This window comes from Micropterus dolomieu, linkage group LG11, assembly GCF_021292245.1.
Source record: "Micropterus dolomieu isolate WLL.071019.BEF.003 ecotype Adirondacks linkage group LG11, ASM2129224v1, whole genome shotgun sequence".
Lineage (NCBI taxonomy): Eukaryota > Metazoa > Chordata > Actinopteri > Centrarchiformes > Centrarchidae > Micropterus > Micropterus dolomieu.
In genome coordinates, this window is record NC_060160.1 from 26,762,086 (window position 1) to 26,786,779 (window position 24,694).

At 39.7% G+C, this 24,694-nt stretch overlaps 1 protein-coding gene across 1 annotated transcript in view; it reads left to right on the plus strand.

Annotated features, from left to right (window-relative positions):
• Window positions 1-1,133: 1,133 nt before the first annotated feature.
• The window catches only part of nrxn3a (neurexin 3a), a 198,669-nt gene continuing 175,108 nt past the window's right edge, over window positions 1,134-24,694 (plus strand). The window contains exons 1-2 of the mRNA XM_046062612.1: window positions 1,134-1,408; window positions 18,023-19,180. Of these exons, the coding sequence (XP_045918568.1) occupies window positions 18,496-19,180 (685 nt within the window). The 5' untranslated portion in view covers window positions 1,134-1,408; window positions 18,023-18,495. The remainder of the gene's footprint in view (window positions 1,409-18,022; window positions 19,181-24,694) is intronic.

Genomic DNA, 24,694 nt, shown 5'->3' on the forward strand with positions numbered 1-24,694 from the left:
TCCAGTCACTTCAGCTTGATAATCAGTTAACTTAATAATTGAGGGTACTCAATCTGAGGTAAACAAAGTGGAACAATTATTGTGCTATCTTTAAGCTGCGTTATACCTTATGGAAAAAATGTGCTGCCTACTGGAAAAGAAATATCAGCTTTTCAGCCGTAAACAACACTGATAAATACTGCTCAACGCTTATTCATGAAGGTTTTGTGATCACTTCTGATTTCAACAACAAAGAAACACCATTGGTCAGATCAATTCAATTATATTTTCACTTTTAATAAATCCACCCCTAACATGATATAGCCTATGACTGGAATATGACTTTCTTGAAATTTGGATTAGCAACCTGAGAAGAAAGTCAAAAACAGAATGAGACACAGGACACTTCTAGCTAGCTAGCCTGTCAGATTTCCTTACTATTAGATTTTATTTTTTCTCTCAATTTAACTTCTCTTAAGTCCCATCCCATGTAGAATTTAACCCTAGTATTTACTGAGTCCTGTAGCCTGCATCAATTGGATTATGTGTGAAATGTTGATGATATGATGAAATGATAACACATCTCATTGTGAAAAGACAATTGGTAGCAGATATATCTGAGTCTACAGAGTATGACATGATGATATTGCACTCTACAGCTCCTGGGGATAATTATTATCATTATTATTAGTAGTAGTCCTAGTCTTAGTAGCCTAATAGCTATAGCTAATTTCAATTATCATCCTGACAGCCGTTTTGTCCGGCTCCTGGGGCTTAATATTTGCTTCAAAAAATAGACCTTATCTAGACGTTGCACTATGTTGGAGATTAGTGTAGTTTACATAATAATAGGGCAATTACATAAAGAATGCAACATACATCAGTCAACTGCAGCTTTGACCACAGCTCCCAATTTGGAGACTTCATTGAAAACGCTCTCACAATCTGTGGATACATAGCCATGGTGATAAACTGCAGTGCTGAACTACCAAACCTACTCACTGTCCTGCGCAAATCATGGAAAGTCCTTTTAATAGGAGCCAGAGCGCACTGAAGCGTACAGCCACGTGCGGATGTGTCGGCTCCGCTTACGAGCCTGTACGCCTTTAAATGGCGTGTGCTGGTGCTGGGCAGAGGGCGGACCCGGGTTGCGAGTGTGTGCGCGTTTGTATGTGCGCGTGCGTCTCTTGCCTGCAGCCGCTGCAAGTCGCACCGAGCTAACAGCGGCTTTTGTGCGTTTGATGCACCGTGATCGACGCACCTGTGAGGAACGCCAAACCCAGCCCGGTACCAGCCTGGTGCTCGCCGCTCCGCAACAGCGGACACCTTGCTGCTTTTGACAGCATCCTGGATTTTAAAAACTACGGCTCTGTGGAGTTTACAGCTGGATTTTAGCAGTTGGATACTCTTGGTGGTCTGTTTAACTAAGGTCAGTAGCGTCGTGTCCTACTACTCCAACCTGTCCGTGTTGCTTGTACGCGTGCAAAACCCTTCTGAATTTAATGTGGTGAGCAGAAACTGGAGCAGGTTCCAGAGGAAATATGAGGCAGGGAGGTTGGCGTTTCCACTCCTGACGCACAGGTACCGCGGAACTTGCCACTTTCACAGGACTTTTTTTCCATAGTGTGAGCAACGGAACGGTGAATGTGCGAGCAGGTGTGAGTCTCCTTGAAGGAACAGCGGCGTTTGTGAGGTTGAAAATGGTAATCTATCTCTACCATGTTGGCCTCTAATTCCCCCGTTGGAGTAAAGGCACGGTGACAGGCGGGTATAGAATTACACACGTCCCCTCCGCTCCCCTGTGGAGATGTTTACCCTACTATATTAATTATCAATTGTATTTATTTTATATTATCTCTTGCAAATACGGCCATGCAGTCACACCTCGCTTGGCTATCAAACGTGAAGGGAATTAACCCTGAAAAAAGACCCGCGGGCTTTTTATCACCTTGTTTTTAGGATGATGAATAATGAATAACGTGAACGCCAGGTGTCCAGTGTCCACGCATTGTTCTCGTCTGCAGCCTCATGTTAAAATGTCAAACACATGCACCCTGTCACGCCTCGCACAACCCTCTCCGCGCAACAGACGGGGCTAATATACTCTTTAAATATATATGCATATTTTGATGTAATTCGAGCATTCAGTAGGCTATGACATGCAGTTTGATACATGACCTTCTGTGTTAACGGAGACGGACAGCACGCACCAGCAGGCTGCACACCTCCTCGCCATGCAATAACCACCACATTCCTCCATTACCCCGCTTCATCTGTCTGTATTCAGAAATCCAGCTGCTGCTTGCTCTTTTCACGCACATTTACCTGACGAATCAAACGGATACCTCTGTTTCCTCTATTTAAGAAATGCCTTTACATTACATCGGGTTTAAAAAAAATACAAAATAAATAAATAGGCATCTCAACATGATCTTTTCATATTAAAATTCGCTCGAAATAAATTAAATCAGTCCTGTGGCAATTATTAAAACGTGACATAAGACTCAGTATTTACGAGGGGGGAAACAAAATCAAATTTTAATAAAAGGATGATTATGATTTGGATTATTTCGGTTCCCTGGTGGATCAAATGGCGTCCGCAGGGACAGCAAGGAGGTTTGCTGAAATGTGACTGCCCTGCTCCCAATAAACTGCATTTCATGCTGCACGTTGAGTTGACAAGTTTCTCCCTTCATCAATCCACATTTGAAAAACCACCGTCTGGGCCTGCTCTGCACACCAGGCTCACATCCATTTCAGACAGGAATTTTAATTTGAATGAGCACTGCCTTTTTCCCGCACATGTCATTTACACTGCGACGAATGCAGGATGTCCCATTTATACAGCAAATTTGGCAATTGTCATTGCAGGAAAATACGAGGCCCTGTGCAGTGCGCCATAGAAATCCACTACCTACCGCAAAACAAGCAATAAGGTGTACAGGCCTGCGTCTCCTGTCTGTCTAACGCCTTTTACTCTTAATATCTACAAGCTTGTCTAAAAAAAAAATTATCAGCAGCTCCACTTTGAACTGATGTAAGGCAGTCTCAAGTGGTGCGAATTCTGAAAGGCAAGAGGATGACAATTCTATTTTTATTCATCGCTACTGCACACATTTCGATGTGTCGGATTTTAAGAGTTAATAGGATTAGACGATTCTTGTGCATTTATGCAGGGGGAATTCCTAATCAGGCATTTTCCAAAACGGGCTTCAGAATGGGCGTGACCCAGTCAGAGAATGCGTCTCTTTTTCCTGCAAAGGGCCCAAAGGTGCTTCATCACCTTCTTCTAAACTGCTTAAGACCTGCTTAAGATTTCCAAACATCAGAGCACTGAAAACAATTAGGCTACGTTTTATGTCTTATGTTTCGAGAAAGACAAATAAGTTTGTCCTTTCCGCTGGTCCAAATGATTGTAATGTGGTTTTACCTTCCTTTTTAAAAAATGTTCTTTTTGCTGCTTGTTGAGAATTAAAATGATCTGGCTAGCCTAAATAATATTGAAATTGTGTGGTCACTATTGACTATGCTGACATTAAATCGATACAGACGATGGAATTTTGTAGGTAATTATGCTTATGTACTTCTTTGGGTGTAATTTCGCCTACATGATGTATTTTTCTGCAAAATATGAAACCCTCTCTCGATTTAATTTCTCTTATCGTTTTCTTTCTCGCCCCTTTTTAAAGCTTGGGGTGGGGGTTGTTGAGAGTAGGATGGAGGCTGTTTTGGGTAATTTGGCTGTCCTGCTTTTTTTTTATTTTTTTTGTTCTGGTTGGCAGCCGATTAACTGTGCTGACAAATCAGGCGCAAAAAGCCAAGGGCTCTCAAGGTAACACTAATCCCTCTGGGCGGGGAGAGTCAAATATTACGCAGGATTTTAGAGAATGCTCCTTTCTTTAATTCGCTCGTTTTTTGCGTTCAGACGGTGCCAGTCACTTTCGTTTCTTGTATTTTTTATTTATTTTTTTAAACGTGTGACATTGCTGGGCCATAACTATGATCTATTCCTTATCTAAAGTATCTGCTGTACCGTCTTTACAGACATCCATTTTAAATATTATATTAAAACAGAAATGAAATAGAAATGGAAAGAAAAATGATTCTCCATTTTTATTTATTTCAGAATCATCCAGGCCTAACATGTACAGGCGTGTGAAATCTTAGGCCTGCCGTTTAATTTCTGCTAATGGACCAATTACAGTATTGGCAAGAAGCAAGATCATTTTTTTAAAAAAAAAGTCAGAAACCACAGGGAAAACAAAACCGACATAAGGGGAAAAAAATAAACGCCACATTTAGAAAGACGGTAGGATGTTGCATAAACTGCTGGTGTCGGTGAGGGGAAAAGGCGAGGGATTTGTGGGTGTGTTCGCTGGTGGAGTGTGTATGTGGAGCTGATGGAGAGGTGTGTATCCAGGCTTTAGTTGTTGGCGTGCATGTGTAATATTTTTGAGTGTCTGCAGTCATTTGTGCATGTGTGAACATTCATCAGTGTGGCGTGTAGGATTATCATTTTATGCTGTGTATTCTTACACTGGTAAGGTGTGTATGCAGCCATCGGTGTGGTGTGTACGCACATGTCTGCATGGTGCAGGCGTGTGTGTGTGTGTGTGTGCGCGCGCGCGCGCAGAGTGTATGCAGGCGTTTGTGGGGTGGTGGGTGCTCTCTAGCTGGGTGATGTAATGCCGTGAAGGGTGCTGCAGCAGAACCACAGCGCCCAGAGAAGGCGTGTCCTGTCTGCAGAGTAGCTGGATAACAACACGGTGCCCACGCTGCACCCGCTGCCAAAATAACACCCCCCACCCCCACCCCCCCACAAACACACCCTCCATCCTTCACTTCCGCTCGTCTTCCCATTTTACATTTATCTGCCTTTTATTAGTCTGTTTTTATTTCTGCCTTTTTAAAAAAGAAATGAGCAGTCTGAGCAGCAGAGGCGATATGGAAATTAAAAAAAGAGGACTGATTTACAAATGGTGAGATATATATATATATATATATATATATATTTTGCTAAAAACAGGATAATTCTACTATTTTAATAATATTTACGGATTTTTGAATCAGCTGCTTATTTTTAATAATACTTTTAATCAGTTTCTTTAGTGTTCCTGTCCCTCTGCTGATGAATGTTGTCTTAAATTCTGGTGAGGTGGTGAAAAGGGAAAGAGAGTGTGCATCCTTGCCCTGTCCCCCTGTGCAGTGTTTAAAATCAAAAAGCATGATTATTACTATTTTAACAAGGCTTTAGTGACCAGTCACTTTAAAAAGACAAAGCTGATAATCAACGAAATATGTCTTATACAGCTTAGACTGCAACTGATATTAAAACGTTTTGCAAAATCCATTCTGCCTTTTTATCAGTGTTCTTTCTTTAAACAGTGTCTAAATAGAAGCATTTTTGCATCTCAGCAGATGTGGCTGAGGTATCTTGCCCTGACTAACCAAGCTATATGGAGTGCTTTTAAGGTTGGGCGATATGATGATGTATAGTCTGAGACAATATAAATGTGTACTGTCGGAGATTAACTGAGATACCTTTAATATGGTAGGTATTTAAATCGCTGTAGCAGCCAAAGACATTCCTGTCTAGTTTCAATAGCTTTCTCAAAATTAGCTTTGGGTATTGAATTTTATCGATTCCAATTTTGCTCATTGATTCCATTTCAATCAATTCCCATTTTCTGGTCCATTGTTGTTGAAATAAAAAAGGCAGTAAAATGTTTAGATAAAAAAATATCTTAATTCTTTTAAGTATTTACTTTGTATTGTTTCATTTAAACTAGCAAATCCAACTGAACATTCACAGAGTAAATACATACACTGCAAACATGATCCACAGTCAGTACATAGATTGTCTTGTGGAAGCTGTGGTATTTGACACTCCTCAGTTTTCTCTTTGGTCCTCTTTTCCTGTATTGCCAAAAAGAACTGTGTGTCACAGTTTGGTATCCCTGGCTCTTGATGCTGGACGTAGATGGCCTAGCAGATGTAGCCTTTGTGATAATAAAGGGTCATTGCGTTTAGGAACTGATGAGCAGAACTGAAACTCAAATTTTTTTATTTTTTTTTTAACGGGTACCCGGTTCTTGGCATTTTGGTTTGGTTCTAATTTGGAACTGGTTTTCTGTTCCCAACCCTAATCAAAATAGAAACAATCTATTGTTAAAGTGATGCACAGCGACACACAGTACACTGTGATAGAGAATGTTGTTCATATCACCCACCACAAGCCCAAAGACATCGGTATAAGCCTAAGATGGTGGGAAAACGCTGTACCCAGAAGGGTTTGTGGCTGACTTGAAGGGTGTGTTTGCATCCTGAAGAGAGAAGATGAAGAGTAGTGTTGGGGTGTTTCATGAGATGCATGAGTGGGAGTGGATGAGGTGGAACATCGCTCCCTCTGTCTCTGTCGCTCCCCCTCTCCCTGTTCTACTCATCTTTCCTTCTGCTGTCGCTCCCCCTCCCCTCCACTGTCAGGTTGCATGTCCTGGTCAAATGATTTTGGAGTGTACCACTGCCGCAACGAAGACGGGCAAAAGAAAATGGCACCTCTGTGAATCTATTGTGAGATGTAAGCGGCAGTGTCTGTGCATATTTGGAAGGCTTTACAATGAGCGATACGAGCAAATCAGAAAAATTGCTGCCTGTCCTTTTAAGATATTATCTGCAAGCTATGGAGGACATTTTGTCACTGTGTCTGGACAGCGATACTGTGTGTTTTTGTGTGATTAGGGCACCTGCTGGAAAATTACTATTAAGTGGCATCCATTTAAACACAAGGGACCTGCCAGTGGGCTGCTTTTATTTACATTTACTTACACCCCCCCCCCCCAGTCCATGTGGTTGTTAATAGGATCCAGAGTGCCACTGCCTTTTGTCAGTATGTGTATGTGGACTCGTCCCTGTGGGGTTCGTCAAAGGAGCCTTTCACACAGAACAATGATCCATGCCGTTTAGCCTTTTAACCCCTGATGCTGCCCACACCGCAACAAAAGACAAACACACACATGTGTCGTGGCAAACTGAAAACCATGCCAGAACAGCCCTGCAGCCGTGTACAGTATTTATGCTCTTAAGTGTGAATGCACAGTACTGTAGCACAAGGTCTTGTGTGTAATGTCAAGGCAGTGATCTGTCTCTGATTAGCACAGACACCATCCAGCAGATATATTACTACATAATGCTAAAGGACTTTTTTAAAAATACTGCTGCTAGAGACATAACAAGTCAAAAATGAACAAAAACAGAAACACTTGTAAATTATTATTTAGGGAGAAGAGATAGCAGGGCTGACATGAGCACTTAAAGGCCGACACTTATTTTATAAAATACTACTTTTGATACTGAAAACAATTACAATTGTAAAATGGAAAATATTAAGTATGTCCTGCAGCTAACTAGTGGGTGAAAAAAGTGTTTGGAAATCAACATAAAAGCCAGATTTTAAATATGTGACAGATTAGGGCAGTGTAAAACACTGCTAGCGGTCAGTATTTAATTAAATTACATTAAATGAATCAAATAAAACCAAACATTGCTTCAAAATGTCAATGAATCATAATAAATATAATAATCACAAACATAATTCCAATACATATTATGCATACTAGCTATTTAAGGAGGGCCCTCTGTTATGTCAGAGGTGGATGACAATGATTGGCTGATATCTCCTATTGAATAGAAGGTTGATTAGCATTATGTATAGATTCAACTCTGAGGCACTGAAGAGAATGCTCTACTGAGGTTTGATGGACATCAACTGCTACACAGTGTAGGCTAAATGTAAAATAGAGGTTTATACATCCTTTTGTTGGATTATTTTTTTTTTTTTATTTAAAATTGAGAATTAATGGATTATAGACAGCCACACACGATCGTTTTCACAATAAACTGTTCTTGCTGACTAGCCACGTAGTGTTTCTCTCTCTCTCATTCCACCAGGACTAGATGACACACAAACACAAAAAGATCCTACATTTTATAAAGCTATTTTTATGTATTAAAATATTATTTTAAACAGTTTGACAATTAATTAAACTAAATAAATTAAACATTTACTTCTGGATTAAGAGGCAAAATGCATAAAAGTATAAAATGTGACTGAATGATGAGTTCATTCTGTAGGTGACTAGAGGTTAGAGATTATCGTAAAATCATCACAGGAACACACTGCATCGTTTAGCAGTTGAACAAGTTCTACATTTTGGGGTAAAGTCTTCTATGATAAAGGGCGCCAAAAACCTTGCTTGTTTTGATATTGCTCATGTCCAGTAATGTTATATGTTGAATAATGATAATTAAAAATATGATAAATGAGATTTTTTTTAAATTGATTTAAACTTTATTTAATCAGGGAGTCTCGTTTAGATTGAGATTTTCTTTTAAATGAAATTTCAATCAGACAGCCACATTAATATATAAAACAACACAAAAAGATTAAGATAATTGTGTACATGGGATAAGTATCCAAGAAAGGTTAAAATGAATGCTAACAATGGTCGTTCAGACTTGGTCTTATGTGACTCCACTGACCATAATGACTGTCGTTACAACCACCAGGAGCACTAACAAACCAAGTGGTATCCATCACCTTGATAACGACCCCACAGAGTTTGAATACCTGTCACTCCCGGCCAGTCAGTCAGGAACTGAGGAAGCTTCTTGGATGAGGTGCGAAACATCATCCAGTATCTTCAACCAAGTCCAATTGATTTTTAACCTACCTTGGAAAACTATGACCTGGATGACGGAATCTTCACAGACAGGGAATAAATAGCTCAACAAACATTGTAATCCCAGACCGTCACAATTTCACGCACAAGATTTCAGCATCTTAATAAAATACATGGTCACTATTTTGTTAGGTTTATGCATAGACCATATGATACAAAGAGCAGTGCGGAATTTGTCATTAATGATGAAGCAAAATGCACAATGATAAACAGGGTTTTAGCTGATGTAATGACGGGGCAGTGTTACCTCAAAAAATATCTCCGTAATGCAGACAAAACAGTTGACTGAACAAGAGTTTTATGGTTAAGAAAAGACAAAAAGCCTTTAAGGTCAGGATAGTCAGGAGACGATGTACTTAGCCGTATCTGCATTTAAAACACGTTTATGATTAAGAAATGATAAAGTATCAAAGGCAGACTAAGGAACCTGAGCTGAGAATGACCCCTGCACGTATAACATGGTATACTCTGCATAAAAATGTTTGGACTGATGAACAGTGTTATAATATATAATGTAAATAGTAATGTACCAAGAATAGACCCGTGTGGCATCCCATTGTGGTTTGGACTTGCATTCGTCAGGTGGTCTACTCCAAATGAATGATAATCAGCTTTATAGCCTAGTAGGTTTACAAGATACACATACAAGGAATTTGCTTTGGTATTTTATAGCATAAACAGAAACATAGTAGGTAGAAAATATTAGAAGATAATAGAATAATGTTGTCACTGTCTGCTTGATGTGTAAATAAGTAACTGTGGGATATGTAGCCTTGCTGAGAGCGGAACAGAACCGGTTCACAGAGCTGTTCACAGTAGTAGAACAACTGTGGTAAAACAGTCTTCACGATTAGCTAATCGCGTTCTTTCAAATGACAATTTTGATTTGAAAATGATTAATCGTTCAGCCCTAATTTAACGTGTGTGTGTGTGTGAGAGAGGGTTAGAATGTGGTTTGATTCACCTGAGAGACCATGCATGAAGGAGACAGGGGCCATCAAAATTGACCTATATTTGAACCTCCACTAAAAGACAGCTATCTCCCCCCCCCAAAATAAACACAATATTATAATATAATAATATCTGATTAAAGGAAAGCTTAGTTGTCAACAATTTTAATACCTTTGATCCAAAAATAAATATGCAAATTAAGTGGGGTTTTTTTTTGGTCTCCTCCTAATTTTCCGCTTTTACAAGTAAAATGATTTGTGTAGAAATGTACTTGGATAAAAGTAAAAAGTGAGTTACGTTATGTTCTCTGAGTAAACTTTACTGTGTTACATTTTTAAAAGGGAAAGAGGGTAAATATGTACATGATGGTAATGATGGTAATGATGGTATGACAGACCTTTAACTTAAAGAAGACATTAAAACTACAAAATAAAGTGCATTAACTTTCTATAGACGGCACTTTGTAGCATATGTACGCGACTGATTATCAATTACACAACCACCTTCATCAATGTAACCTCACTAGAAATAATTATAAAAGAGTACAAAGCTCAGACAATTAAACAAAATGACATACAAACATAAAAATGGCTATGAACACAAGCATTGTTAGACTACAGAAATTAAATAACCTACCAGTTGTTTCAGAATTAACAGCAGTGTAACACATCACCAGGACAGACATGGACAAACTATTAAAACTCCACAGTGGCTTCATGTAATGCACAAACACCCCACACTATGTTGCAACAAAGGTATTCTCCTTCTGGTGAGAGGAGTTACATCCATCGAAGAGAGTTTGTTGTTGGACTCGCCTGTCTGTGAGATTCTTTGAAGACATTTTTTTTATTTTTTTTATTTCAGTGCACACACTCCCTATTCTGTCTTTTCTTACTGACATTTATAGAAAATATCTCTGACTTGTGGGTTAGCTATGTGTGGTGCTGTGGTCTTTGCTCTTAATATTCTTTTGCATAGAGGGCTTTTTTTCATTTTTCTTTCTGAAAAGGTGAAACATCTTACTCAAAACACATGGTACCAATTCTGTCCATATGCTAAATAAGTATAGTCTACTGTACGTGTTTACACATTTTGATTTGGTTTTCAGTCCTACGACGGTGGTTGACTTCTTGCAGGGGTAAATTTCCATGGTAACTTATGCTGAACGGCTAACCTGCTGCAGAGTAGGGGTCTCATTTATAAATGGTGTATTATGTACAAAACAGTGTTTGAAATGTGCATAAGGAAAGGTTGTGATCCATAAAAAAACAAACTTGATGGGAGAATGTGCGGTCCTCCACGCAAACTAGCTATGCATTCTGACATAAACTGGAGAAATGAGAAACAGCGACTCACATGGTAGAATGGTGAAACATTTGAAATGGATACTACTGTGTAAAATAAATCAAAATATTACCTCTGAGTATTATAGGCCAATAAAACAATATAATTTAATATTAGTTAATTTGCCAAACAGATGAAAGCTTTTCTGAATTAGCAAACACCTGTTTGATTTTTTTTCCCTGAATTGCGCAATAAAAAAAATCAACAAGATCATTTGCAGCGCACACAAAAAAAAACATGATTTAGGATTATAAACACAAACAGCAGTATCTGTTTCTGCAAAAGAATGCAGGAGAACAAATTACATTTAAATTGATGCTGTTTTCAATGTGTCAGCTGAATACGAGTGCAAAGTTTCATATTATTATCAGATGTTAGTTGCCTTATGGTACTTGAGCCAAACGCTGTGCGTTGCTTGTAAAAATATAACACTATTTATTAAGTAAATCTTTCAGTGTGCCGCTCAAGTCACATTTCTTTGTAATCATCGGCAGCCTCATTAAGTGAGTGGAGTGTTTGTATAGCCTAAATAAATTTGCAAACAAGTGGAATTCATTTGGTTGACTCTCTTTTCAAACTAGGGAAGCCAAATTATGTCCCTGGGTCATCCCGTCCTCCACCTCCTTCACTACTCAGGAGGGATGCCCCTTCCTGCAGATCGGTTATGAAGTGGTGGAGCTCTGGTGCCTCCTTTCCTCCGGTACACAAGCGTTGCGTTTTACCCACCAAACAACATGTTTCAGCTTCGTCTAAAAGAATGTCAGTGTCACACCGGGTTAAATTTTGTTTTGTAGCTGTTATGTTAGAATTCGCCTTCCTTGGCTTCATGCAGTCAGTACGTATTAATATTGATGAGGGGCGTTTCACTGACCATTTATAGGCAACTATAAAGTGTTTAAAGGATCTGGCAAGGAGCTCGCTTCAATGGGTCTCTACTAGCGCCTCACCCTTTGCTTTGTGGGTGCAGGTAATGTGGGGAAGTTTTCAGTAGCATAAATATTGAGATTCAGTCTTTCAAACACTATTTAAGCAGCTTTTATGGCATCAATGGATTTTGTTTCATTTCTTTAATTTAGAACAATGTTTGGAACACTTATGAGTGTTAAATAAATTAATCAGATTTTTGAAGGGATGACAAGGTCTTGAAAGTGAGTTAGAATGAGGCTTTTTATTTCACTACGCCAACACACAGCCGAGTTGAAAGAATAAGGTTGAATAAAGTTGTCATAGACGCCATAAAAAGACATCAAATAAACGCATTCATAATATAGACTACGCCTGTTTATTTAGGCATTCGTGCTGTTGCCGATTGTCTGTCTGCGTGTGTGAGCTGCAGCTGTGTTACTTTAGACTACGTTTGTTCTTAATTTCTAAATTATGATGCTCTGCTAGCAGCAGACTTGTCCATGTTTGTGATTGGTCATCTGCTGCTAGCACGCGTTCATGTGAGCGCCCTCATGTCTGGATTGGGAAAACTTGGGCTGACTTACCAAGTTGATAACCAGCTTCGTGTGACTGCTTTGATGACGATTGTTAGGGTTAGTGAAGCCAGCTAACCAAAAGATACGCTGGGTATGTTAAACTTGCTTTGTAGTACAGGCCCCAGGTTTGTATTTTATGGACGACTATCCATTAGGTCATTATATTCATTATATTATATACCACAGTATCATGTTTTCAATAATATCTACTCTTTTTGGAACCTCTCCAACCTGTTGAAAATGGGTGAAATAATCTCTGCTCACTTTTTAAGCAGATAGGCACCCTCATTGACTACCTTGACTGCTATGACGGAGAGCAGTTAAGTGAAAAATGGTCAAGACAGCTGAGGAGCTTGAATTATCTGAGAGCACCATGGGCATTTAAAAAGCAGAACGAACTGGCTCTGCCTAGTAATGTGTCGGTCACAAACAAGTCGGCTTTATGAGCAGGCTGTTGTAAACGATGGGAGCTGGCTCCTGTTTGAGAGCTGATATCCCCATTTATTTATTTGTTGCAACAAATAAGAATATAACTTAGGCAGTGACCAGCAGAAGCTTTACTAAATAAAGAGCTTTTTGAGAGCCGAAAGAGCTGGCTCTCAGAAAGGAATCCCTGCAAAGACCTGTAATATCCATTACTAGCTCCTACAAGTCAAGATGATTGGTCTCCTGACAGACGTGGCGGAGCTTCAATGATTGGTCACGGCAGAACACGCTTCCTATAGTGAGATACTGAACAAGGTTGGAAGAGAACAATAAAAGCATGCTTGAGGAATCCAGGGGATGATAAAGAATGAAACGGTGGCAGTGAACTATGATATAATAATAAATAAACATTTTTAATAATTTGATAGAAAGTATAGACGTAATTCTAAAGGGGAAGTGGTTTTAAGGTGGATATTGTTTTGCAGTGTATCAATATTTGTTTAATATGGAAGTAGACTTTCAAATAAAATATAATATTTAGCCACTGGATATTGCATCAGTACCTACTTGTGTACTTTTTGCCTCTTAGTATTCAACGGGATTCAGCAGAAAGCGGTCTCTCCAGGCTGGTTATCAGATAAAGGCAAGTCTGCCTGGCTGACTGATAGTCATGCTCTGCCATGACAATAATGAGCAGCAGCCGCTGACCGATAAGAAGGGGAAAAAGCAATATCACAAGCACTTTTAATTAGGATTGGTGACTGCCAAGAGTACAGTAAATCAGCTGTGAACAGTCCGCTAAAATAAAGTCAAACACTTCTTTCTACAAAACCCTATGCTTAGGATGTGACGTAAAAGGCACTTATTGTCATTTATAACACACATGACAGAATCCTACATAATAGTAATTTGTGGTAACTGTACCATCCATCTGAGGACATCGAGATTAATATGTTGAGAATTTGGGATTTTTTAATCTCTTCTTTTAGTCTAAATACGAGTCATTAGTTCCTCAACATTTGTATTCTTGCCAGTGTTCAGAGTTGCTGTGCAGAAAGGGGAAATAAAACAAATGTTGATTTTTAAGTTTTCACATCGTACAGATTCCCCTACTTCTTAAACTATTTAAAAGCTCTGGATTATCTGAAAAATGTATTGTCACAAATGTAATATCTATTTTGAAAATGCATGGTTTTCAGAAGACGGGGACATTCCTGTTGGGAAATAGAATTTACAGAAAATTTCTCATTTATGAATCAATACATTGTGACAGCTTTGATTTAATTCAGATTTTTTAAATCTGATAATTGATTAACTGGGTCAAAATGCTTAGAAGTCCTAAATTTTCCTTAAGTACACAAGAATTATCAGCAAAATATACTTACAGTATATTATTTTTAATTTGCACATTTATTTTTGGACCAATGTTGTTTTTTTAATATTTTATTTATTCAGGGAAGTTTCACTGAGAGGAAACCTCCCTTTTTACAGGAACACCCTGATCACATTCACATCTGGAAGCTGCCCAACCACAGTCTGATCTGCTGGGCCACTGAACAGCACTTGAAATTTTAAATTGTGGATAACCTTGCTTACTTGTTAACTAGTTGTCATGTTGTTGTGTTTTGACCAACCTTTAATAAATTTTTCAAACCATCCCAACAAGGTGGCATAAACATACAAATATACAAATTATGCATACGGAAGTACAAAAAAGGGGGGGGGGGTTAGCAGTCATATAGACTACTAGAACAGTGTGCAGTGTGTTTGCTTTTACAGTTATGACGAAAGGTAAATATTTTCTGGTTTTCCCTCTGATGTCCTCCGGCTGCTTTGCCTCAACTCTATAATTTATGAAGATTCCTGATGGACCGGTAGCTTTACTTGTTGCTAATGCTACAGCTTGCTAACCGCTAGTTGTTGCTAACAGTAGCTCCTGTTATCAGCTGGCTCTGAACAAGTGGTCCAAAGCTTCTGTACTAATGTTAGAGGTGTAAACACCAACACAACCGGAGCACCAAGCTTCCAGTCCGGGAGGAATCTGCAATAGGATGGTTAGCTGATATATGAAAGGTAGAGTATTCTGCGGTTTTGCCACTGAGGGAATTAGATTGCTTTTTTCCCCAATACCTAAAAATGTATTAAGGAAAATCTGTGTAATCTTGCCAATTTACTTCCCATTTATACAGTTTCCAAACATGTCTGAGTTTAACATGCAGGTCATTCATGTTTTTCTGTATTGATGTCTCCTACTTAAATTTAATTGATCTGATTGGGTTTATCTGGCTTGATCGGTAGATGAATGTTTATGGGATATTTCATAATAATATTGCTTATTGCCTAAAAGAAGCATATAAGGTGAATATGACTGGTCCAATCACAGAACCTTGTGGAACTCTGCATACATATAGGATAAGTAAAACTGAGATCGATCTGATAAATAGGACTTAAAACAGCTTAGAGATGTTTCTTTGATGCGAGTTAAATGTTTCAGTCTCTGTAATAGGATGTGATGGTAAATTATGTCAAATGCTAACAAGTACAGGTACAAATACTTTGTCTGATGCAATTAGAAGGTCATTTTTACCTGTGCTGTTTGTGTGCTATGATGCACTCTAAAACCTGACTGACAAAAAATATTGTGATATGTAGAAAGTCACAACTGATTGGTGACTGCACTCTGAAGGATCTTAGAGAGAAAGGGAAGGTTAGATATTGGTCTATCGTTGGCTGAAACCCCTGGATCAAGAGTGGGCTTAGAAGTGGTTTAATTACAGCTACATGAAAGGACAGTGGTTCTGTGGCCTGTTAATAAAGAAAGATTGATCAATACCTGTAAAATGTGCTAACTAAGGGAAAAAATTCTTTAAGCAGCCTGTTTTGGACAGGGTCTAAGAGACAGGCTGGCGGCTTAGATGAAAAAATCATTGAAGTTAGTCGGTAAAGATCAGTAAAACAAAAGCAGTCTAAATATGTATCAGGTTTTACAGCTGTTTCTAAGGTTCCTGAATTTGAAGATAATTCGGTACCAGTTGAAGGCAGGGGTGATAAATTTTGTATATAATTGAATTTGATCATCAAAAGGAGCTCAAGAAGTTATTACTACTGAGGGCTGTAGGAATACATGGCTTAATAGAGCGGTGACTGTCAGCCTGGCTACAGTGCTGAAAAGAAATCTGGGGTTGTTCTTAGTTTCCTCTGTTAGTGACCATTAATATGCTACCCTGGTATAACAGAGAGCCTTCCTATTTGTTTTAAGATGGACTTGCTGGACTACAAGAGATTCTTCTAGATTGGTGGAACTCCATTTCCTTTCAAGTTTCCGTGATGTTTGCTTTAATTTGCGGGATTGGTGGTTTTACCATGGAGCTAACCTTCTTTGTTTTATTAACTCAATTTGGGAGGGACTGAAGTTATCATAGGAGTCCTCTGTTCTTTTAAGACAATGAATTAATTGGAGTATTAGGAATTCAAAAGTTATTAAGGAAACACTATTAAATGTTCAATTTCAATGTCATATGCCAGAACAAGGTAGAAGGTGTGGTTAAGAGTGGGTTTATGAACACTCTGGCAGAAGCCAATCTAATAATAAGATAAAAGCAGTACTAAGGATATCATTGTCAATGTCCACATGAATATTAAAATCACCTGTAATAATAACTTTATCTGTGTTAAGGACTAAACTTTATAAGAACTCGGAGAAATCAGATATGTTCAGATTATGGACCAGGACCCACAGTTCACTATAACAAATTTAAATGGCTGTAGTGTTTTCCAGGTTGGGTGTGAAAGACTAAGAACAGGGCTTTCGAGTGAGTTTTTCTTCAGTTTAGGGTTGCTTAATAGGCTTTAGTCAAAGATGGCTGCAACTCCACCTCCTTGGCCGGATGGTGCCATGAGGAATGTGAGTATTAATGTGACTTGGATTCCTTTAGGCTAGCATGTTCTTCATAACCCAGCCAAGTTTAAGTAAGACAAAATAAATCGGTATGATACTCCGATATTAAATCATTAACTAGTACAGCTTTAGATGACAGAAATCTTAATCAGAATTATTAATTTAAGTGGTCGGGGAAGAACAGACACCGTCACTATGGGGTTTTGGGTAGGTAACTGCTCTAATACTGAGTCCGACGTCGTCTTTGCATATGTGCTCACCGACTCAACATTAAATTTAGTGACATCCGTTTGGAGTAATCGGGAGTCATTACCACCAATGTGAATAACAATCTTACTATAATACATTCTACTGCTACACGTATCCTTACCCTGAGTTGGTTTTTCAGCAGGTGTGTCGCTGAGTAGGGTGAAGATGTTAGAAACGTGAACAGGTTGGTAGTGAAACTGTGGGCTTATGGTTAAGGCTATGCCCCCTTCGGACATTTACCCAGGCTCCCTAGTTTCGTGGCTGCTCAGGAGCTGCTGGGAACTGCAAACAGATGCAACATCTGGTCGGATCACACTGGCCACTGGGGGCAGGCTAACGACAGCAGCTAACGATTGAGTTTCCATGGTGCGTAGCCGCATTTCCAATTCTCTAAGCCTCACCTCCAACGTGACAAATAAACAGCATTTATTACATATACCATTATCACTAAAGGTGATCCTGTCTATACCAGTGGAGCTGGGATGGAGCAGGTTAACAGTTTCAGGGTAGCCTAGAAAGAACCTGTCACGTTCATCTCCAGCTCAGACAGCAAAGTTCCCTTGTCAGCTTTTACAGAGGAGCAATAGAAAGCATCCTGACTGGAAACATCACAAACTGGCATGAGAAGTGCATTGCCCAGGACAGGAGGGCTCTACAGCGGGTGATTTTTGTGTGTAGCACAAAGGAACTACAAATGTAAACTTTGTTATACAACCTTGTGTTGTAAAATTACATTAAATGAATCCTTGAAACCTTGAGTACTGATACTTGAGGCTTTTTTTCTCCCAGGTTACCTTCTTCACTTGTCACTAGCTTATTATTTATATTGTCCGCATTCATGTCATGTGCTGCTATCATTGGGTTTAACTGCAGGAAAGCACCCAAAGATGTGTTCGTTTCAGTCAAATTAATTCTGATGTACCCATCATAACTCTTTGCCTCTCTTTTTCTGACAGCGGTAGAACTGAGAGGCCAGTGGATCCCTTGTCAACTCCATTTCCCAGCGGACAACATGAAGGAGGAAATTCCACTCACCCTGATATCCAGAGAAGTCCATTCCATCAGACCTTGCACCATGAGTCTTGAAAACATCTGTTCTGAAGTGTAAAAAACATCACCACCTCCTCCTCTCCCCCTCTGTCGGTCTTCTCTGTAACCCATAGGAGGAAAACAACAATTCCTCCATTACTACTGGACATCTTATTGATGTGATTGACCTTAAGACTGTTAACCACAACGACTGTTATCTTGCTACTGCCCTTTTCCCTTTTTAAAAAGATATTTTTATGAGAAATATTTATCTTAATATACTTCGGTACATATTGTGGACACTGTGGATCCCTGAAATTCCGTGTAACCACCCTAAGATTTCAATCTGATTTGAATTCCCATCAGACACCTTCTTGGATTAATACATTTTTTTGCAGCTATGGATCTTGTAGGCTTTTCTATCAAGCTGCAAGTGTTCCTCAGCACATGTCTGGGACTGGAATTTTTAGGTATACCAGGTCAGTGGGCACGCTACCTCCGCTGGGACGCCAGCACCCGCGGTGACCTCAGCTTCCAGTTCAAGACAGAGGCCTCTGAGGCGCTGCTGTTGTACTTTGATGATGGAGGCTACTGTGACTTTCTGCAGTTGTCGGTAGTGGAGGGGCGACTGCAGCTGCGTTTCAGCATTGACTGTGCTGAGACGACAGTGGTGTCTGACAGACGGGTGGATGATGGCAGCTGGCATTTTGCCACTCTAAGTAGGTATAACCTGCGCACAGTGCTGGTACTAGATGGCCAGGCCAAAGCAGATGAAGTGCGGCCTCAGCGTCTGTTCATGAAAATAGTCAGCAACCTGTTCCTGGGTGGAGTGCCTCAGGATATCCGCAGCGGTGCGCTCACACTGCCTACCGTGCGAAACATGCAGCCCTTCAGGGGCACAATTACAGACCTCAAATATGGCATCTCACAGCCCCTGTTCCTGGGAAGCCTTAAGGTGCCCCTAGAGTCAGAAGGGTGGTGCACTGTGAACCCATGCGAAAATGGCGGTACGTGTTCAGTGGTGGATGGAGAGCCGGTTTGTGACTGTTCCAAAACAGAATACATGGGCCGCTTCTGCAGTGAAGGTAAAGTATGCATTTAGCCATTTACCTTTTAAAGTTTCTGACAGTGCTGTCATTCACCCTGACAGACTTTGGCAGGACTCCAACTGTGAAACACTCACTCACTTCAACTTTGATTTTTGCTCAGTTCTGTTTAAAATTTGTATTTATTGCGTTTCCAACTGAAGCCATTATTCCAAAATTGCCTCACAATCCATTGCTGTTCCTGGGGGTTTGATTTGAATCAAAACAAATTAGAAACGTGGCCAGTAAATCACAGGCCTTGGACCAAAGCCAGTTAAAGCTAATGAAGTACTAAGGGAAACGGGGGGGGGGGGGACATCCAAATAATTTATCGGAAAAAAATGGCTTGACTGAGTGTTCTTTCACATTTGGATAGCAGAACTCGTCCAGCTTAGACAAAGCATATTTGATTTGGTTGTTTTTCCCTTGTGCGATGATTGAGGTGATTTCACCTGAATTAATTTGTCACCTTATAGGCATGTTAAAGACCAATGTCATGATCTTGAAGTTTTTAGTATTCTTCACAGAACTTGGCTTTTTTTAATTCTCTATAAGGATTGTTTTTGCTATTACACCAGGTGTCTTGGCTCTGAGGCAGTTTGACTTTGTGGATTTGCTTGGCTCTCCCAGTGATTGCTATTGTGTTTGTGTGTGTGTGTGTGTAAGCTGTAAAATCAGAAAGCTAATCTGAGCACGGTTAGCCAGTGAGGTTCAGGTTAATGGCATTGGTCCTGCAGGCAGTGATAAGGACGCCTATAGGGAGAATGGGGCCTCCTGAGCCCCCTTTCTTCACCCAATCATGAGATGGCAGGTGTTTTATATCACATCCTTTTGTGCTTACAATTTTGCCAAAGCTGTGTTTCAATCGCTCTACAGCTGGCTGTACCCAGACCAAAATTGATTCCTATTAAAAGAAAAGCCTTTACTCATTCCCTGCCACGCATTTCGTCCCTGCAGGCACTTTCACTTGCTTTATGCTGAAACTTGGATTTCTTTTGATTTGATAAATCTTTAGTGCAGAACATTCTGTGATAATGCCTGTTTTGTTGTGGCAATTGGTGAAGATGCAGTTAGCACATGAAATGCATCCAGACACCTCTGCTTTTGAAAAAAACTCTCGTCATGTACTTCATTATTCACAGTCAGTATACATACTTCAGGCTTCCAGGAGCTGAGGAGTACACAATTGGACTCCTTATGAGATAATCAATGGCACTTAGATGAGAAAGTCACTGAACTCTTTGTTTCCATTTAATGAATTCAGATCAGTGGTAATTTGTTTTAATATGTTGTATGTCTGCTATTTTTGTTTGACTTTTGAGAGCTCTTCCAAACCTCTCACAAATATGGAATTTACATCCCATTTGGGCTGATGCCAAATCCCTGGCACACAAACAAAAGGCCGGGCAATCTGAAATTTAAAGATTAGGTTTTTTATCTATTGCTGCAGGTGTTTCAAATAAAGGAGAGGATGGGGTGGGGCGTGTCTGTGCTTTTCCTCTTCTCTGCGTCTTTGTGGTGGCCGGTCTGCTCTGCTTTTGCTCAGCTGATTGACCGGATGGCATTTAACTGACATGGTGGGCTTCGGGAGTAGAAATGTTTACGCTTCAGTTCCTCTCTTTTAGTTGTCTTTCACTGCAGACACATGAGAACAGCAGAAAACATGCGTGAAGTATTAAAGAAATATTGCAAGCTCAGCCGGTACTTTTGTCACAACATCAGGTAATTAGAGGACTTTCTGCAGCTGCTGGCTGCTGACTGACACACAGAGCAGGATCATCCAAGCCTCTCGGATCCACTAATCAACTGCTTTGATAAAGTTCATTGTTTTACCTAATGTCAAAGGCTCTTTCTATGCTCTTTGATTAGACAAGGTTAAGGCTTCCAGTTTCACAGCAGTGTGTGTGTTCTCCTGCTGGTGGTGGTCCCACAGCATGAAGTGAAATTTGGCTGTACTTCAGTCAAACTGTGGTGAAGTTCGTGATATCAGTAGCTGATTTGTCTGGTAGAGGCACAACCCACACTGATGATGATTTATTAGCGCCACTTTTTTTTTTGTCTCATTACTGCTGGCTTTGCACATACTGCCCCTGGTTTTCCTGCCAACACTGCTGTGAAACTAAAGGCCTAAAAGTCTAATATTAGGATGGCAGGTTCATTACACCCCATATTATGAAAGTGTTTGACAGAGAGACATACTGATGATTTTGCATAGAATTAATCCTATGGGGACCATGGGATTCATCTATTATGTTCAAGGTATATAAATGTTTCCCCCAGGAAGCTGGTTAGCAGAGCTGGTAAGTGCTGTGGATAAATTTGTGGCCTTTGCCGTGTCATGTAGCACCACTGCTGGTTTCCCCTGACACTTAATAAGCCTACTATTATGCTACATTATAGATTTTTGTTCATAGAAATTCTGACGGCAGAATGGGCGCCACCACTAAAAAATGCTGTGGTGAGACCCATATGGGTCAAGGGGGAAACTGTGACCTTAGGGCAACCAACATCAGTAGGAATCATCCTCTGGAGACCATGAATAAACACAGTGGAATATTTAAAACAAATGTATAATGAAAGCTAACAAATAAATTGATACAACAACAAAAAGCCTGTGTAAAGATTCGGTGCATTTCATTCATTTTTACACAGACCTATTCAATATCATGAAGGTTTTAACAGTGTTACACAGGACTACACAGACTACAATTTTTTTCCCCCAGCACCAGATAGAATTATGTGCTTCATGCTTAACATATATTCTGCCACCATTTTGAACTCATTTAGTTGAGAAGTATTTGAATATGGTGTTCTTAGTCATACTTTGTGCTGGCATTCCAGCTCTGCAACTATAGGCATTGCTGCATATAGTATCCTCCCACTCACGCGTCCTTTCACAGTTCTTTTCCCAAAGAAACGCGCACCACCTCACCACCCTCTAGCTCCTCAGCACTGTCATGTGTGACTCAGTAAGGGCAATGGTGACCCTTGTAGGTTGCTTTTCCCAACCTTGATTTACAACCCCCACATTGGGAACCGTTCCCCAGTGTTAATTTCCCTCTGCCTCCTGCAAGGCAGTGATAGGTGAGTGGAAGCAGGGAACTCAAGCAGCCCTGGGAGAATCTTAATTGTTGATTCCTATGGGATAAATAACATGCTTAATGAAGCTGGCTAAGGTGAACTAGTGAAGTACCTGCTTTTTTGAATACATCAGGGAGAGAATATGACATGACTAAAAGTCTGCAAAACATGAACTGTATTGATGAAAGGTGTATTTACATGGTTTTAAAATGATTTTGAGATACTGAGCAAAAGTCACATTGTTTCAGTTGTTAAATATTTAAAATACAAACTGTAAACACAAAGTGAAAAATATCCCATAAGTCTGTGAATGATGTGGAGGAAGGAAAAACCGCTGTACAGAATCTTGTTCTGTTTTCTGTGACACACAGTGTCTCTCTGTATTTACCTGGTGCTATTTTATTCTGAACTAAAAAATGTAGGCACTATATTATGTAAATTCACATGTTAGAATTCAAATATCAAATCCAAATACAAAATAAGGGCAAAAAATGTAAGTCAGATTCTCAAAAGATAACACTGATTAGGGGTGGAATCACCTATACAGTACCACTTCCATCAGTACAACAACATATTTATGTTGTACCATTCTCTGATTTCTCTCTTTTTAAAACTAATATATTCCAAAGTCATACACGCATGAGAGAGAACAATTAAGATCAGATTTAGAAAATGGATATCAGAATTATTTTTTTCACTAGGCTCTCAGGGCTTCCATAGTTTGCTTCGGTTTTCTGTAACTTTTTGTTTCCAACATTAAGTCCTTCAAATTAAACAACAAAATACACTGGTTATCCATGCCCTTTGATAGAGGTCTGCCAACATCAGAGGATGTCACACTACGCTAAATGTCAGGCTCAAACAGGAATCAACCCACAATCTCCCAGGTCTTTCCACATTATGACTTAAAAGCTCATGAACACACTCCAAGATCAATCCTGTCGGGCAAATTTATTTTTCTAAAAGTAGTAAAATTTAAGTATACAAATACTGCAAATACTGGAAATGGACAATAAGATACTCACCATATGTATGAGTTATTGTAAAATGTATACTTGATGAAGACCTTGAAGGTTAAAACATTTTTGTGAACTATTTTCCCTTTGTATGCCACGGCTCCCACACAGTGGTAGGACAGATAACACCCTTCTCATATGCTTATGTTCCATGACATGTTGAGAAACATGCAGGTGGCCACTTCTGACCTGTGGCCACATGTTGGAACAGCCGTGATGTGCCCATACACTTCATTATGCTAAAATAGGAAGGTGATGTTGAAGGAGAAGTACCTTGCAGACCTCAGTCGTTTTTAGTGAATTTTTCCTCAATCAACCAGTGGATTTCTGCAAATCCTGTTTTTTGTCAATCTAAAGAGTTTAAACCTTCCATAGGTTCCAGCTGTTTAAATACCCGTAGAGAAAGTACTGTATGCATACTGCTGTGCCAGTTTATCAATATCCGATTAAGACCAGTGCAAACAAGACTGTGAACTCCTGCTTTCTTTAATTAATGATTGATTGATTGAGTCAGAGGGAGTGAAAAACTAGCAGAATTGCTGAGTCTGATGAGTAGAATTGATGATGTTAGAGAGAGCCAGTGAAAAAGCTCCAGATCATGCTGCTTCCCTTGAAGCAACTAACAGGGCTGGCGTCATTTGTACGCTTAGGATTAAAGAAGTAGTAATACGTTTGTCAACCTGTTCTCACTCCCTGACTCGTCACATCGACGCATAATCAATACCCATCGGCATCAGTTTACGCATAGGGGATCCCTATAACTTCATAGTTCAATGCAGTGGGGGAAGCCCTGTAGCGTCAGTTTTTGACTGGAATATATTTAACACAAAAGACTGAGTAAGGAGGTGGTTGGGATTGATGGAGGGCCAGAACCCCGACTTTAAACTAGGAGACTGGGGTTCGTGTCCTGTGTGAAACAAATTTAAACATTACAACAACATTAAATATTTTTATTGTAGTTATGAGAGTTACGTAAATTGCGTAAGTTACGCAAGTGTTAACTGACCTACATATTTTAACCCAAACCATGATCTTTTCCTAACCCTAACGAAGTACTTGTTGTGCCTAAACCTCACCAAATTGCAACGTTTCACGACTTTAATAACGTGAATTTTGGCGATGTTTTGAAATGCTAGCAGTCTAACCGGGCACATTTATTGTTGCTAACTTTACCGGACGTTGCATATTTGTTGTTGCTAAGAGTTGCTAACTTGACCGTGAAGCCTTAAACGTCTAAAAATGACGCAAAAGGGGTACCCAGGGCGTTGCAAAGCAGTGCCAAAGGTCATTAACCAAGCGTCAATATGTGATGAGTCTGGAGTGAGAATGTGTTGCATCTGCTGGGGACAAACCTCCTATTCATACATACAAGATCATTTTTGTTTAACCAGAAACAGTCGCTGTATTGCCTCGTCAA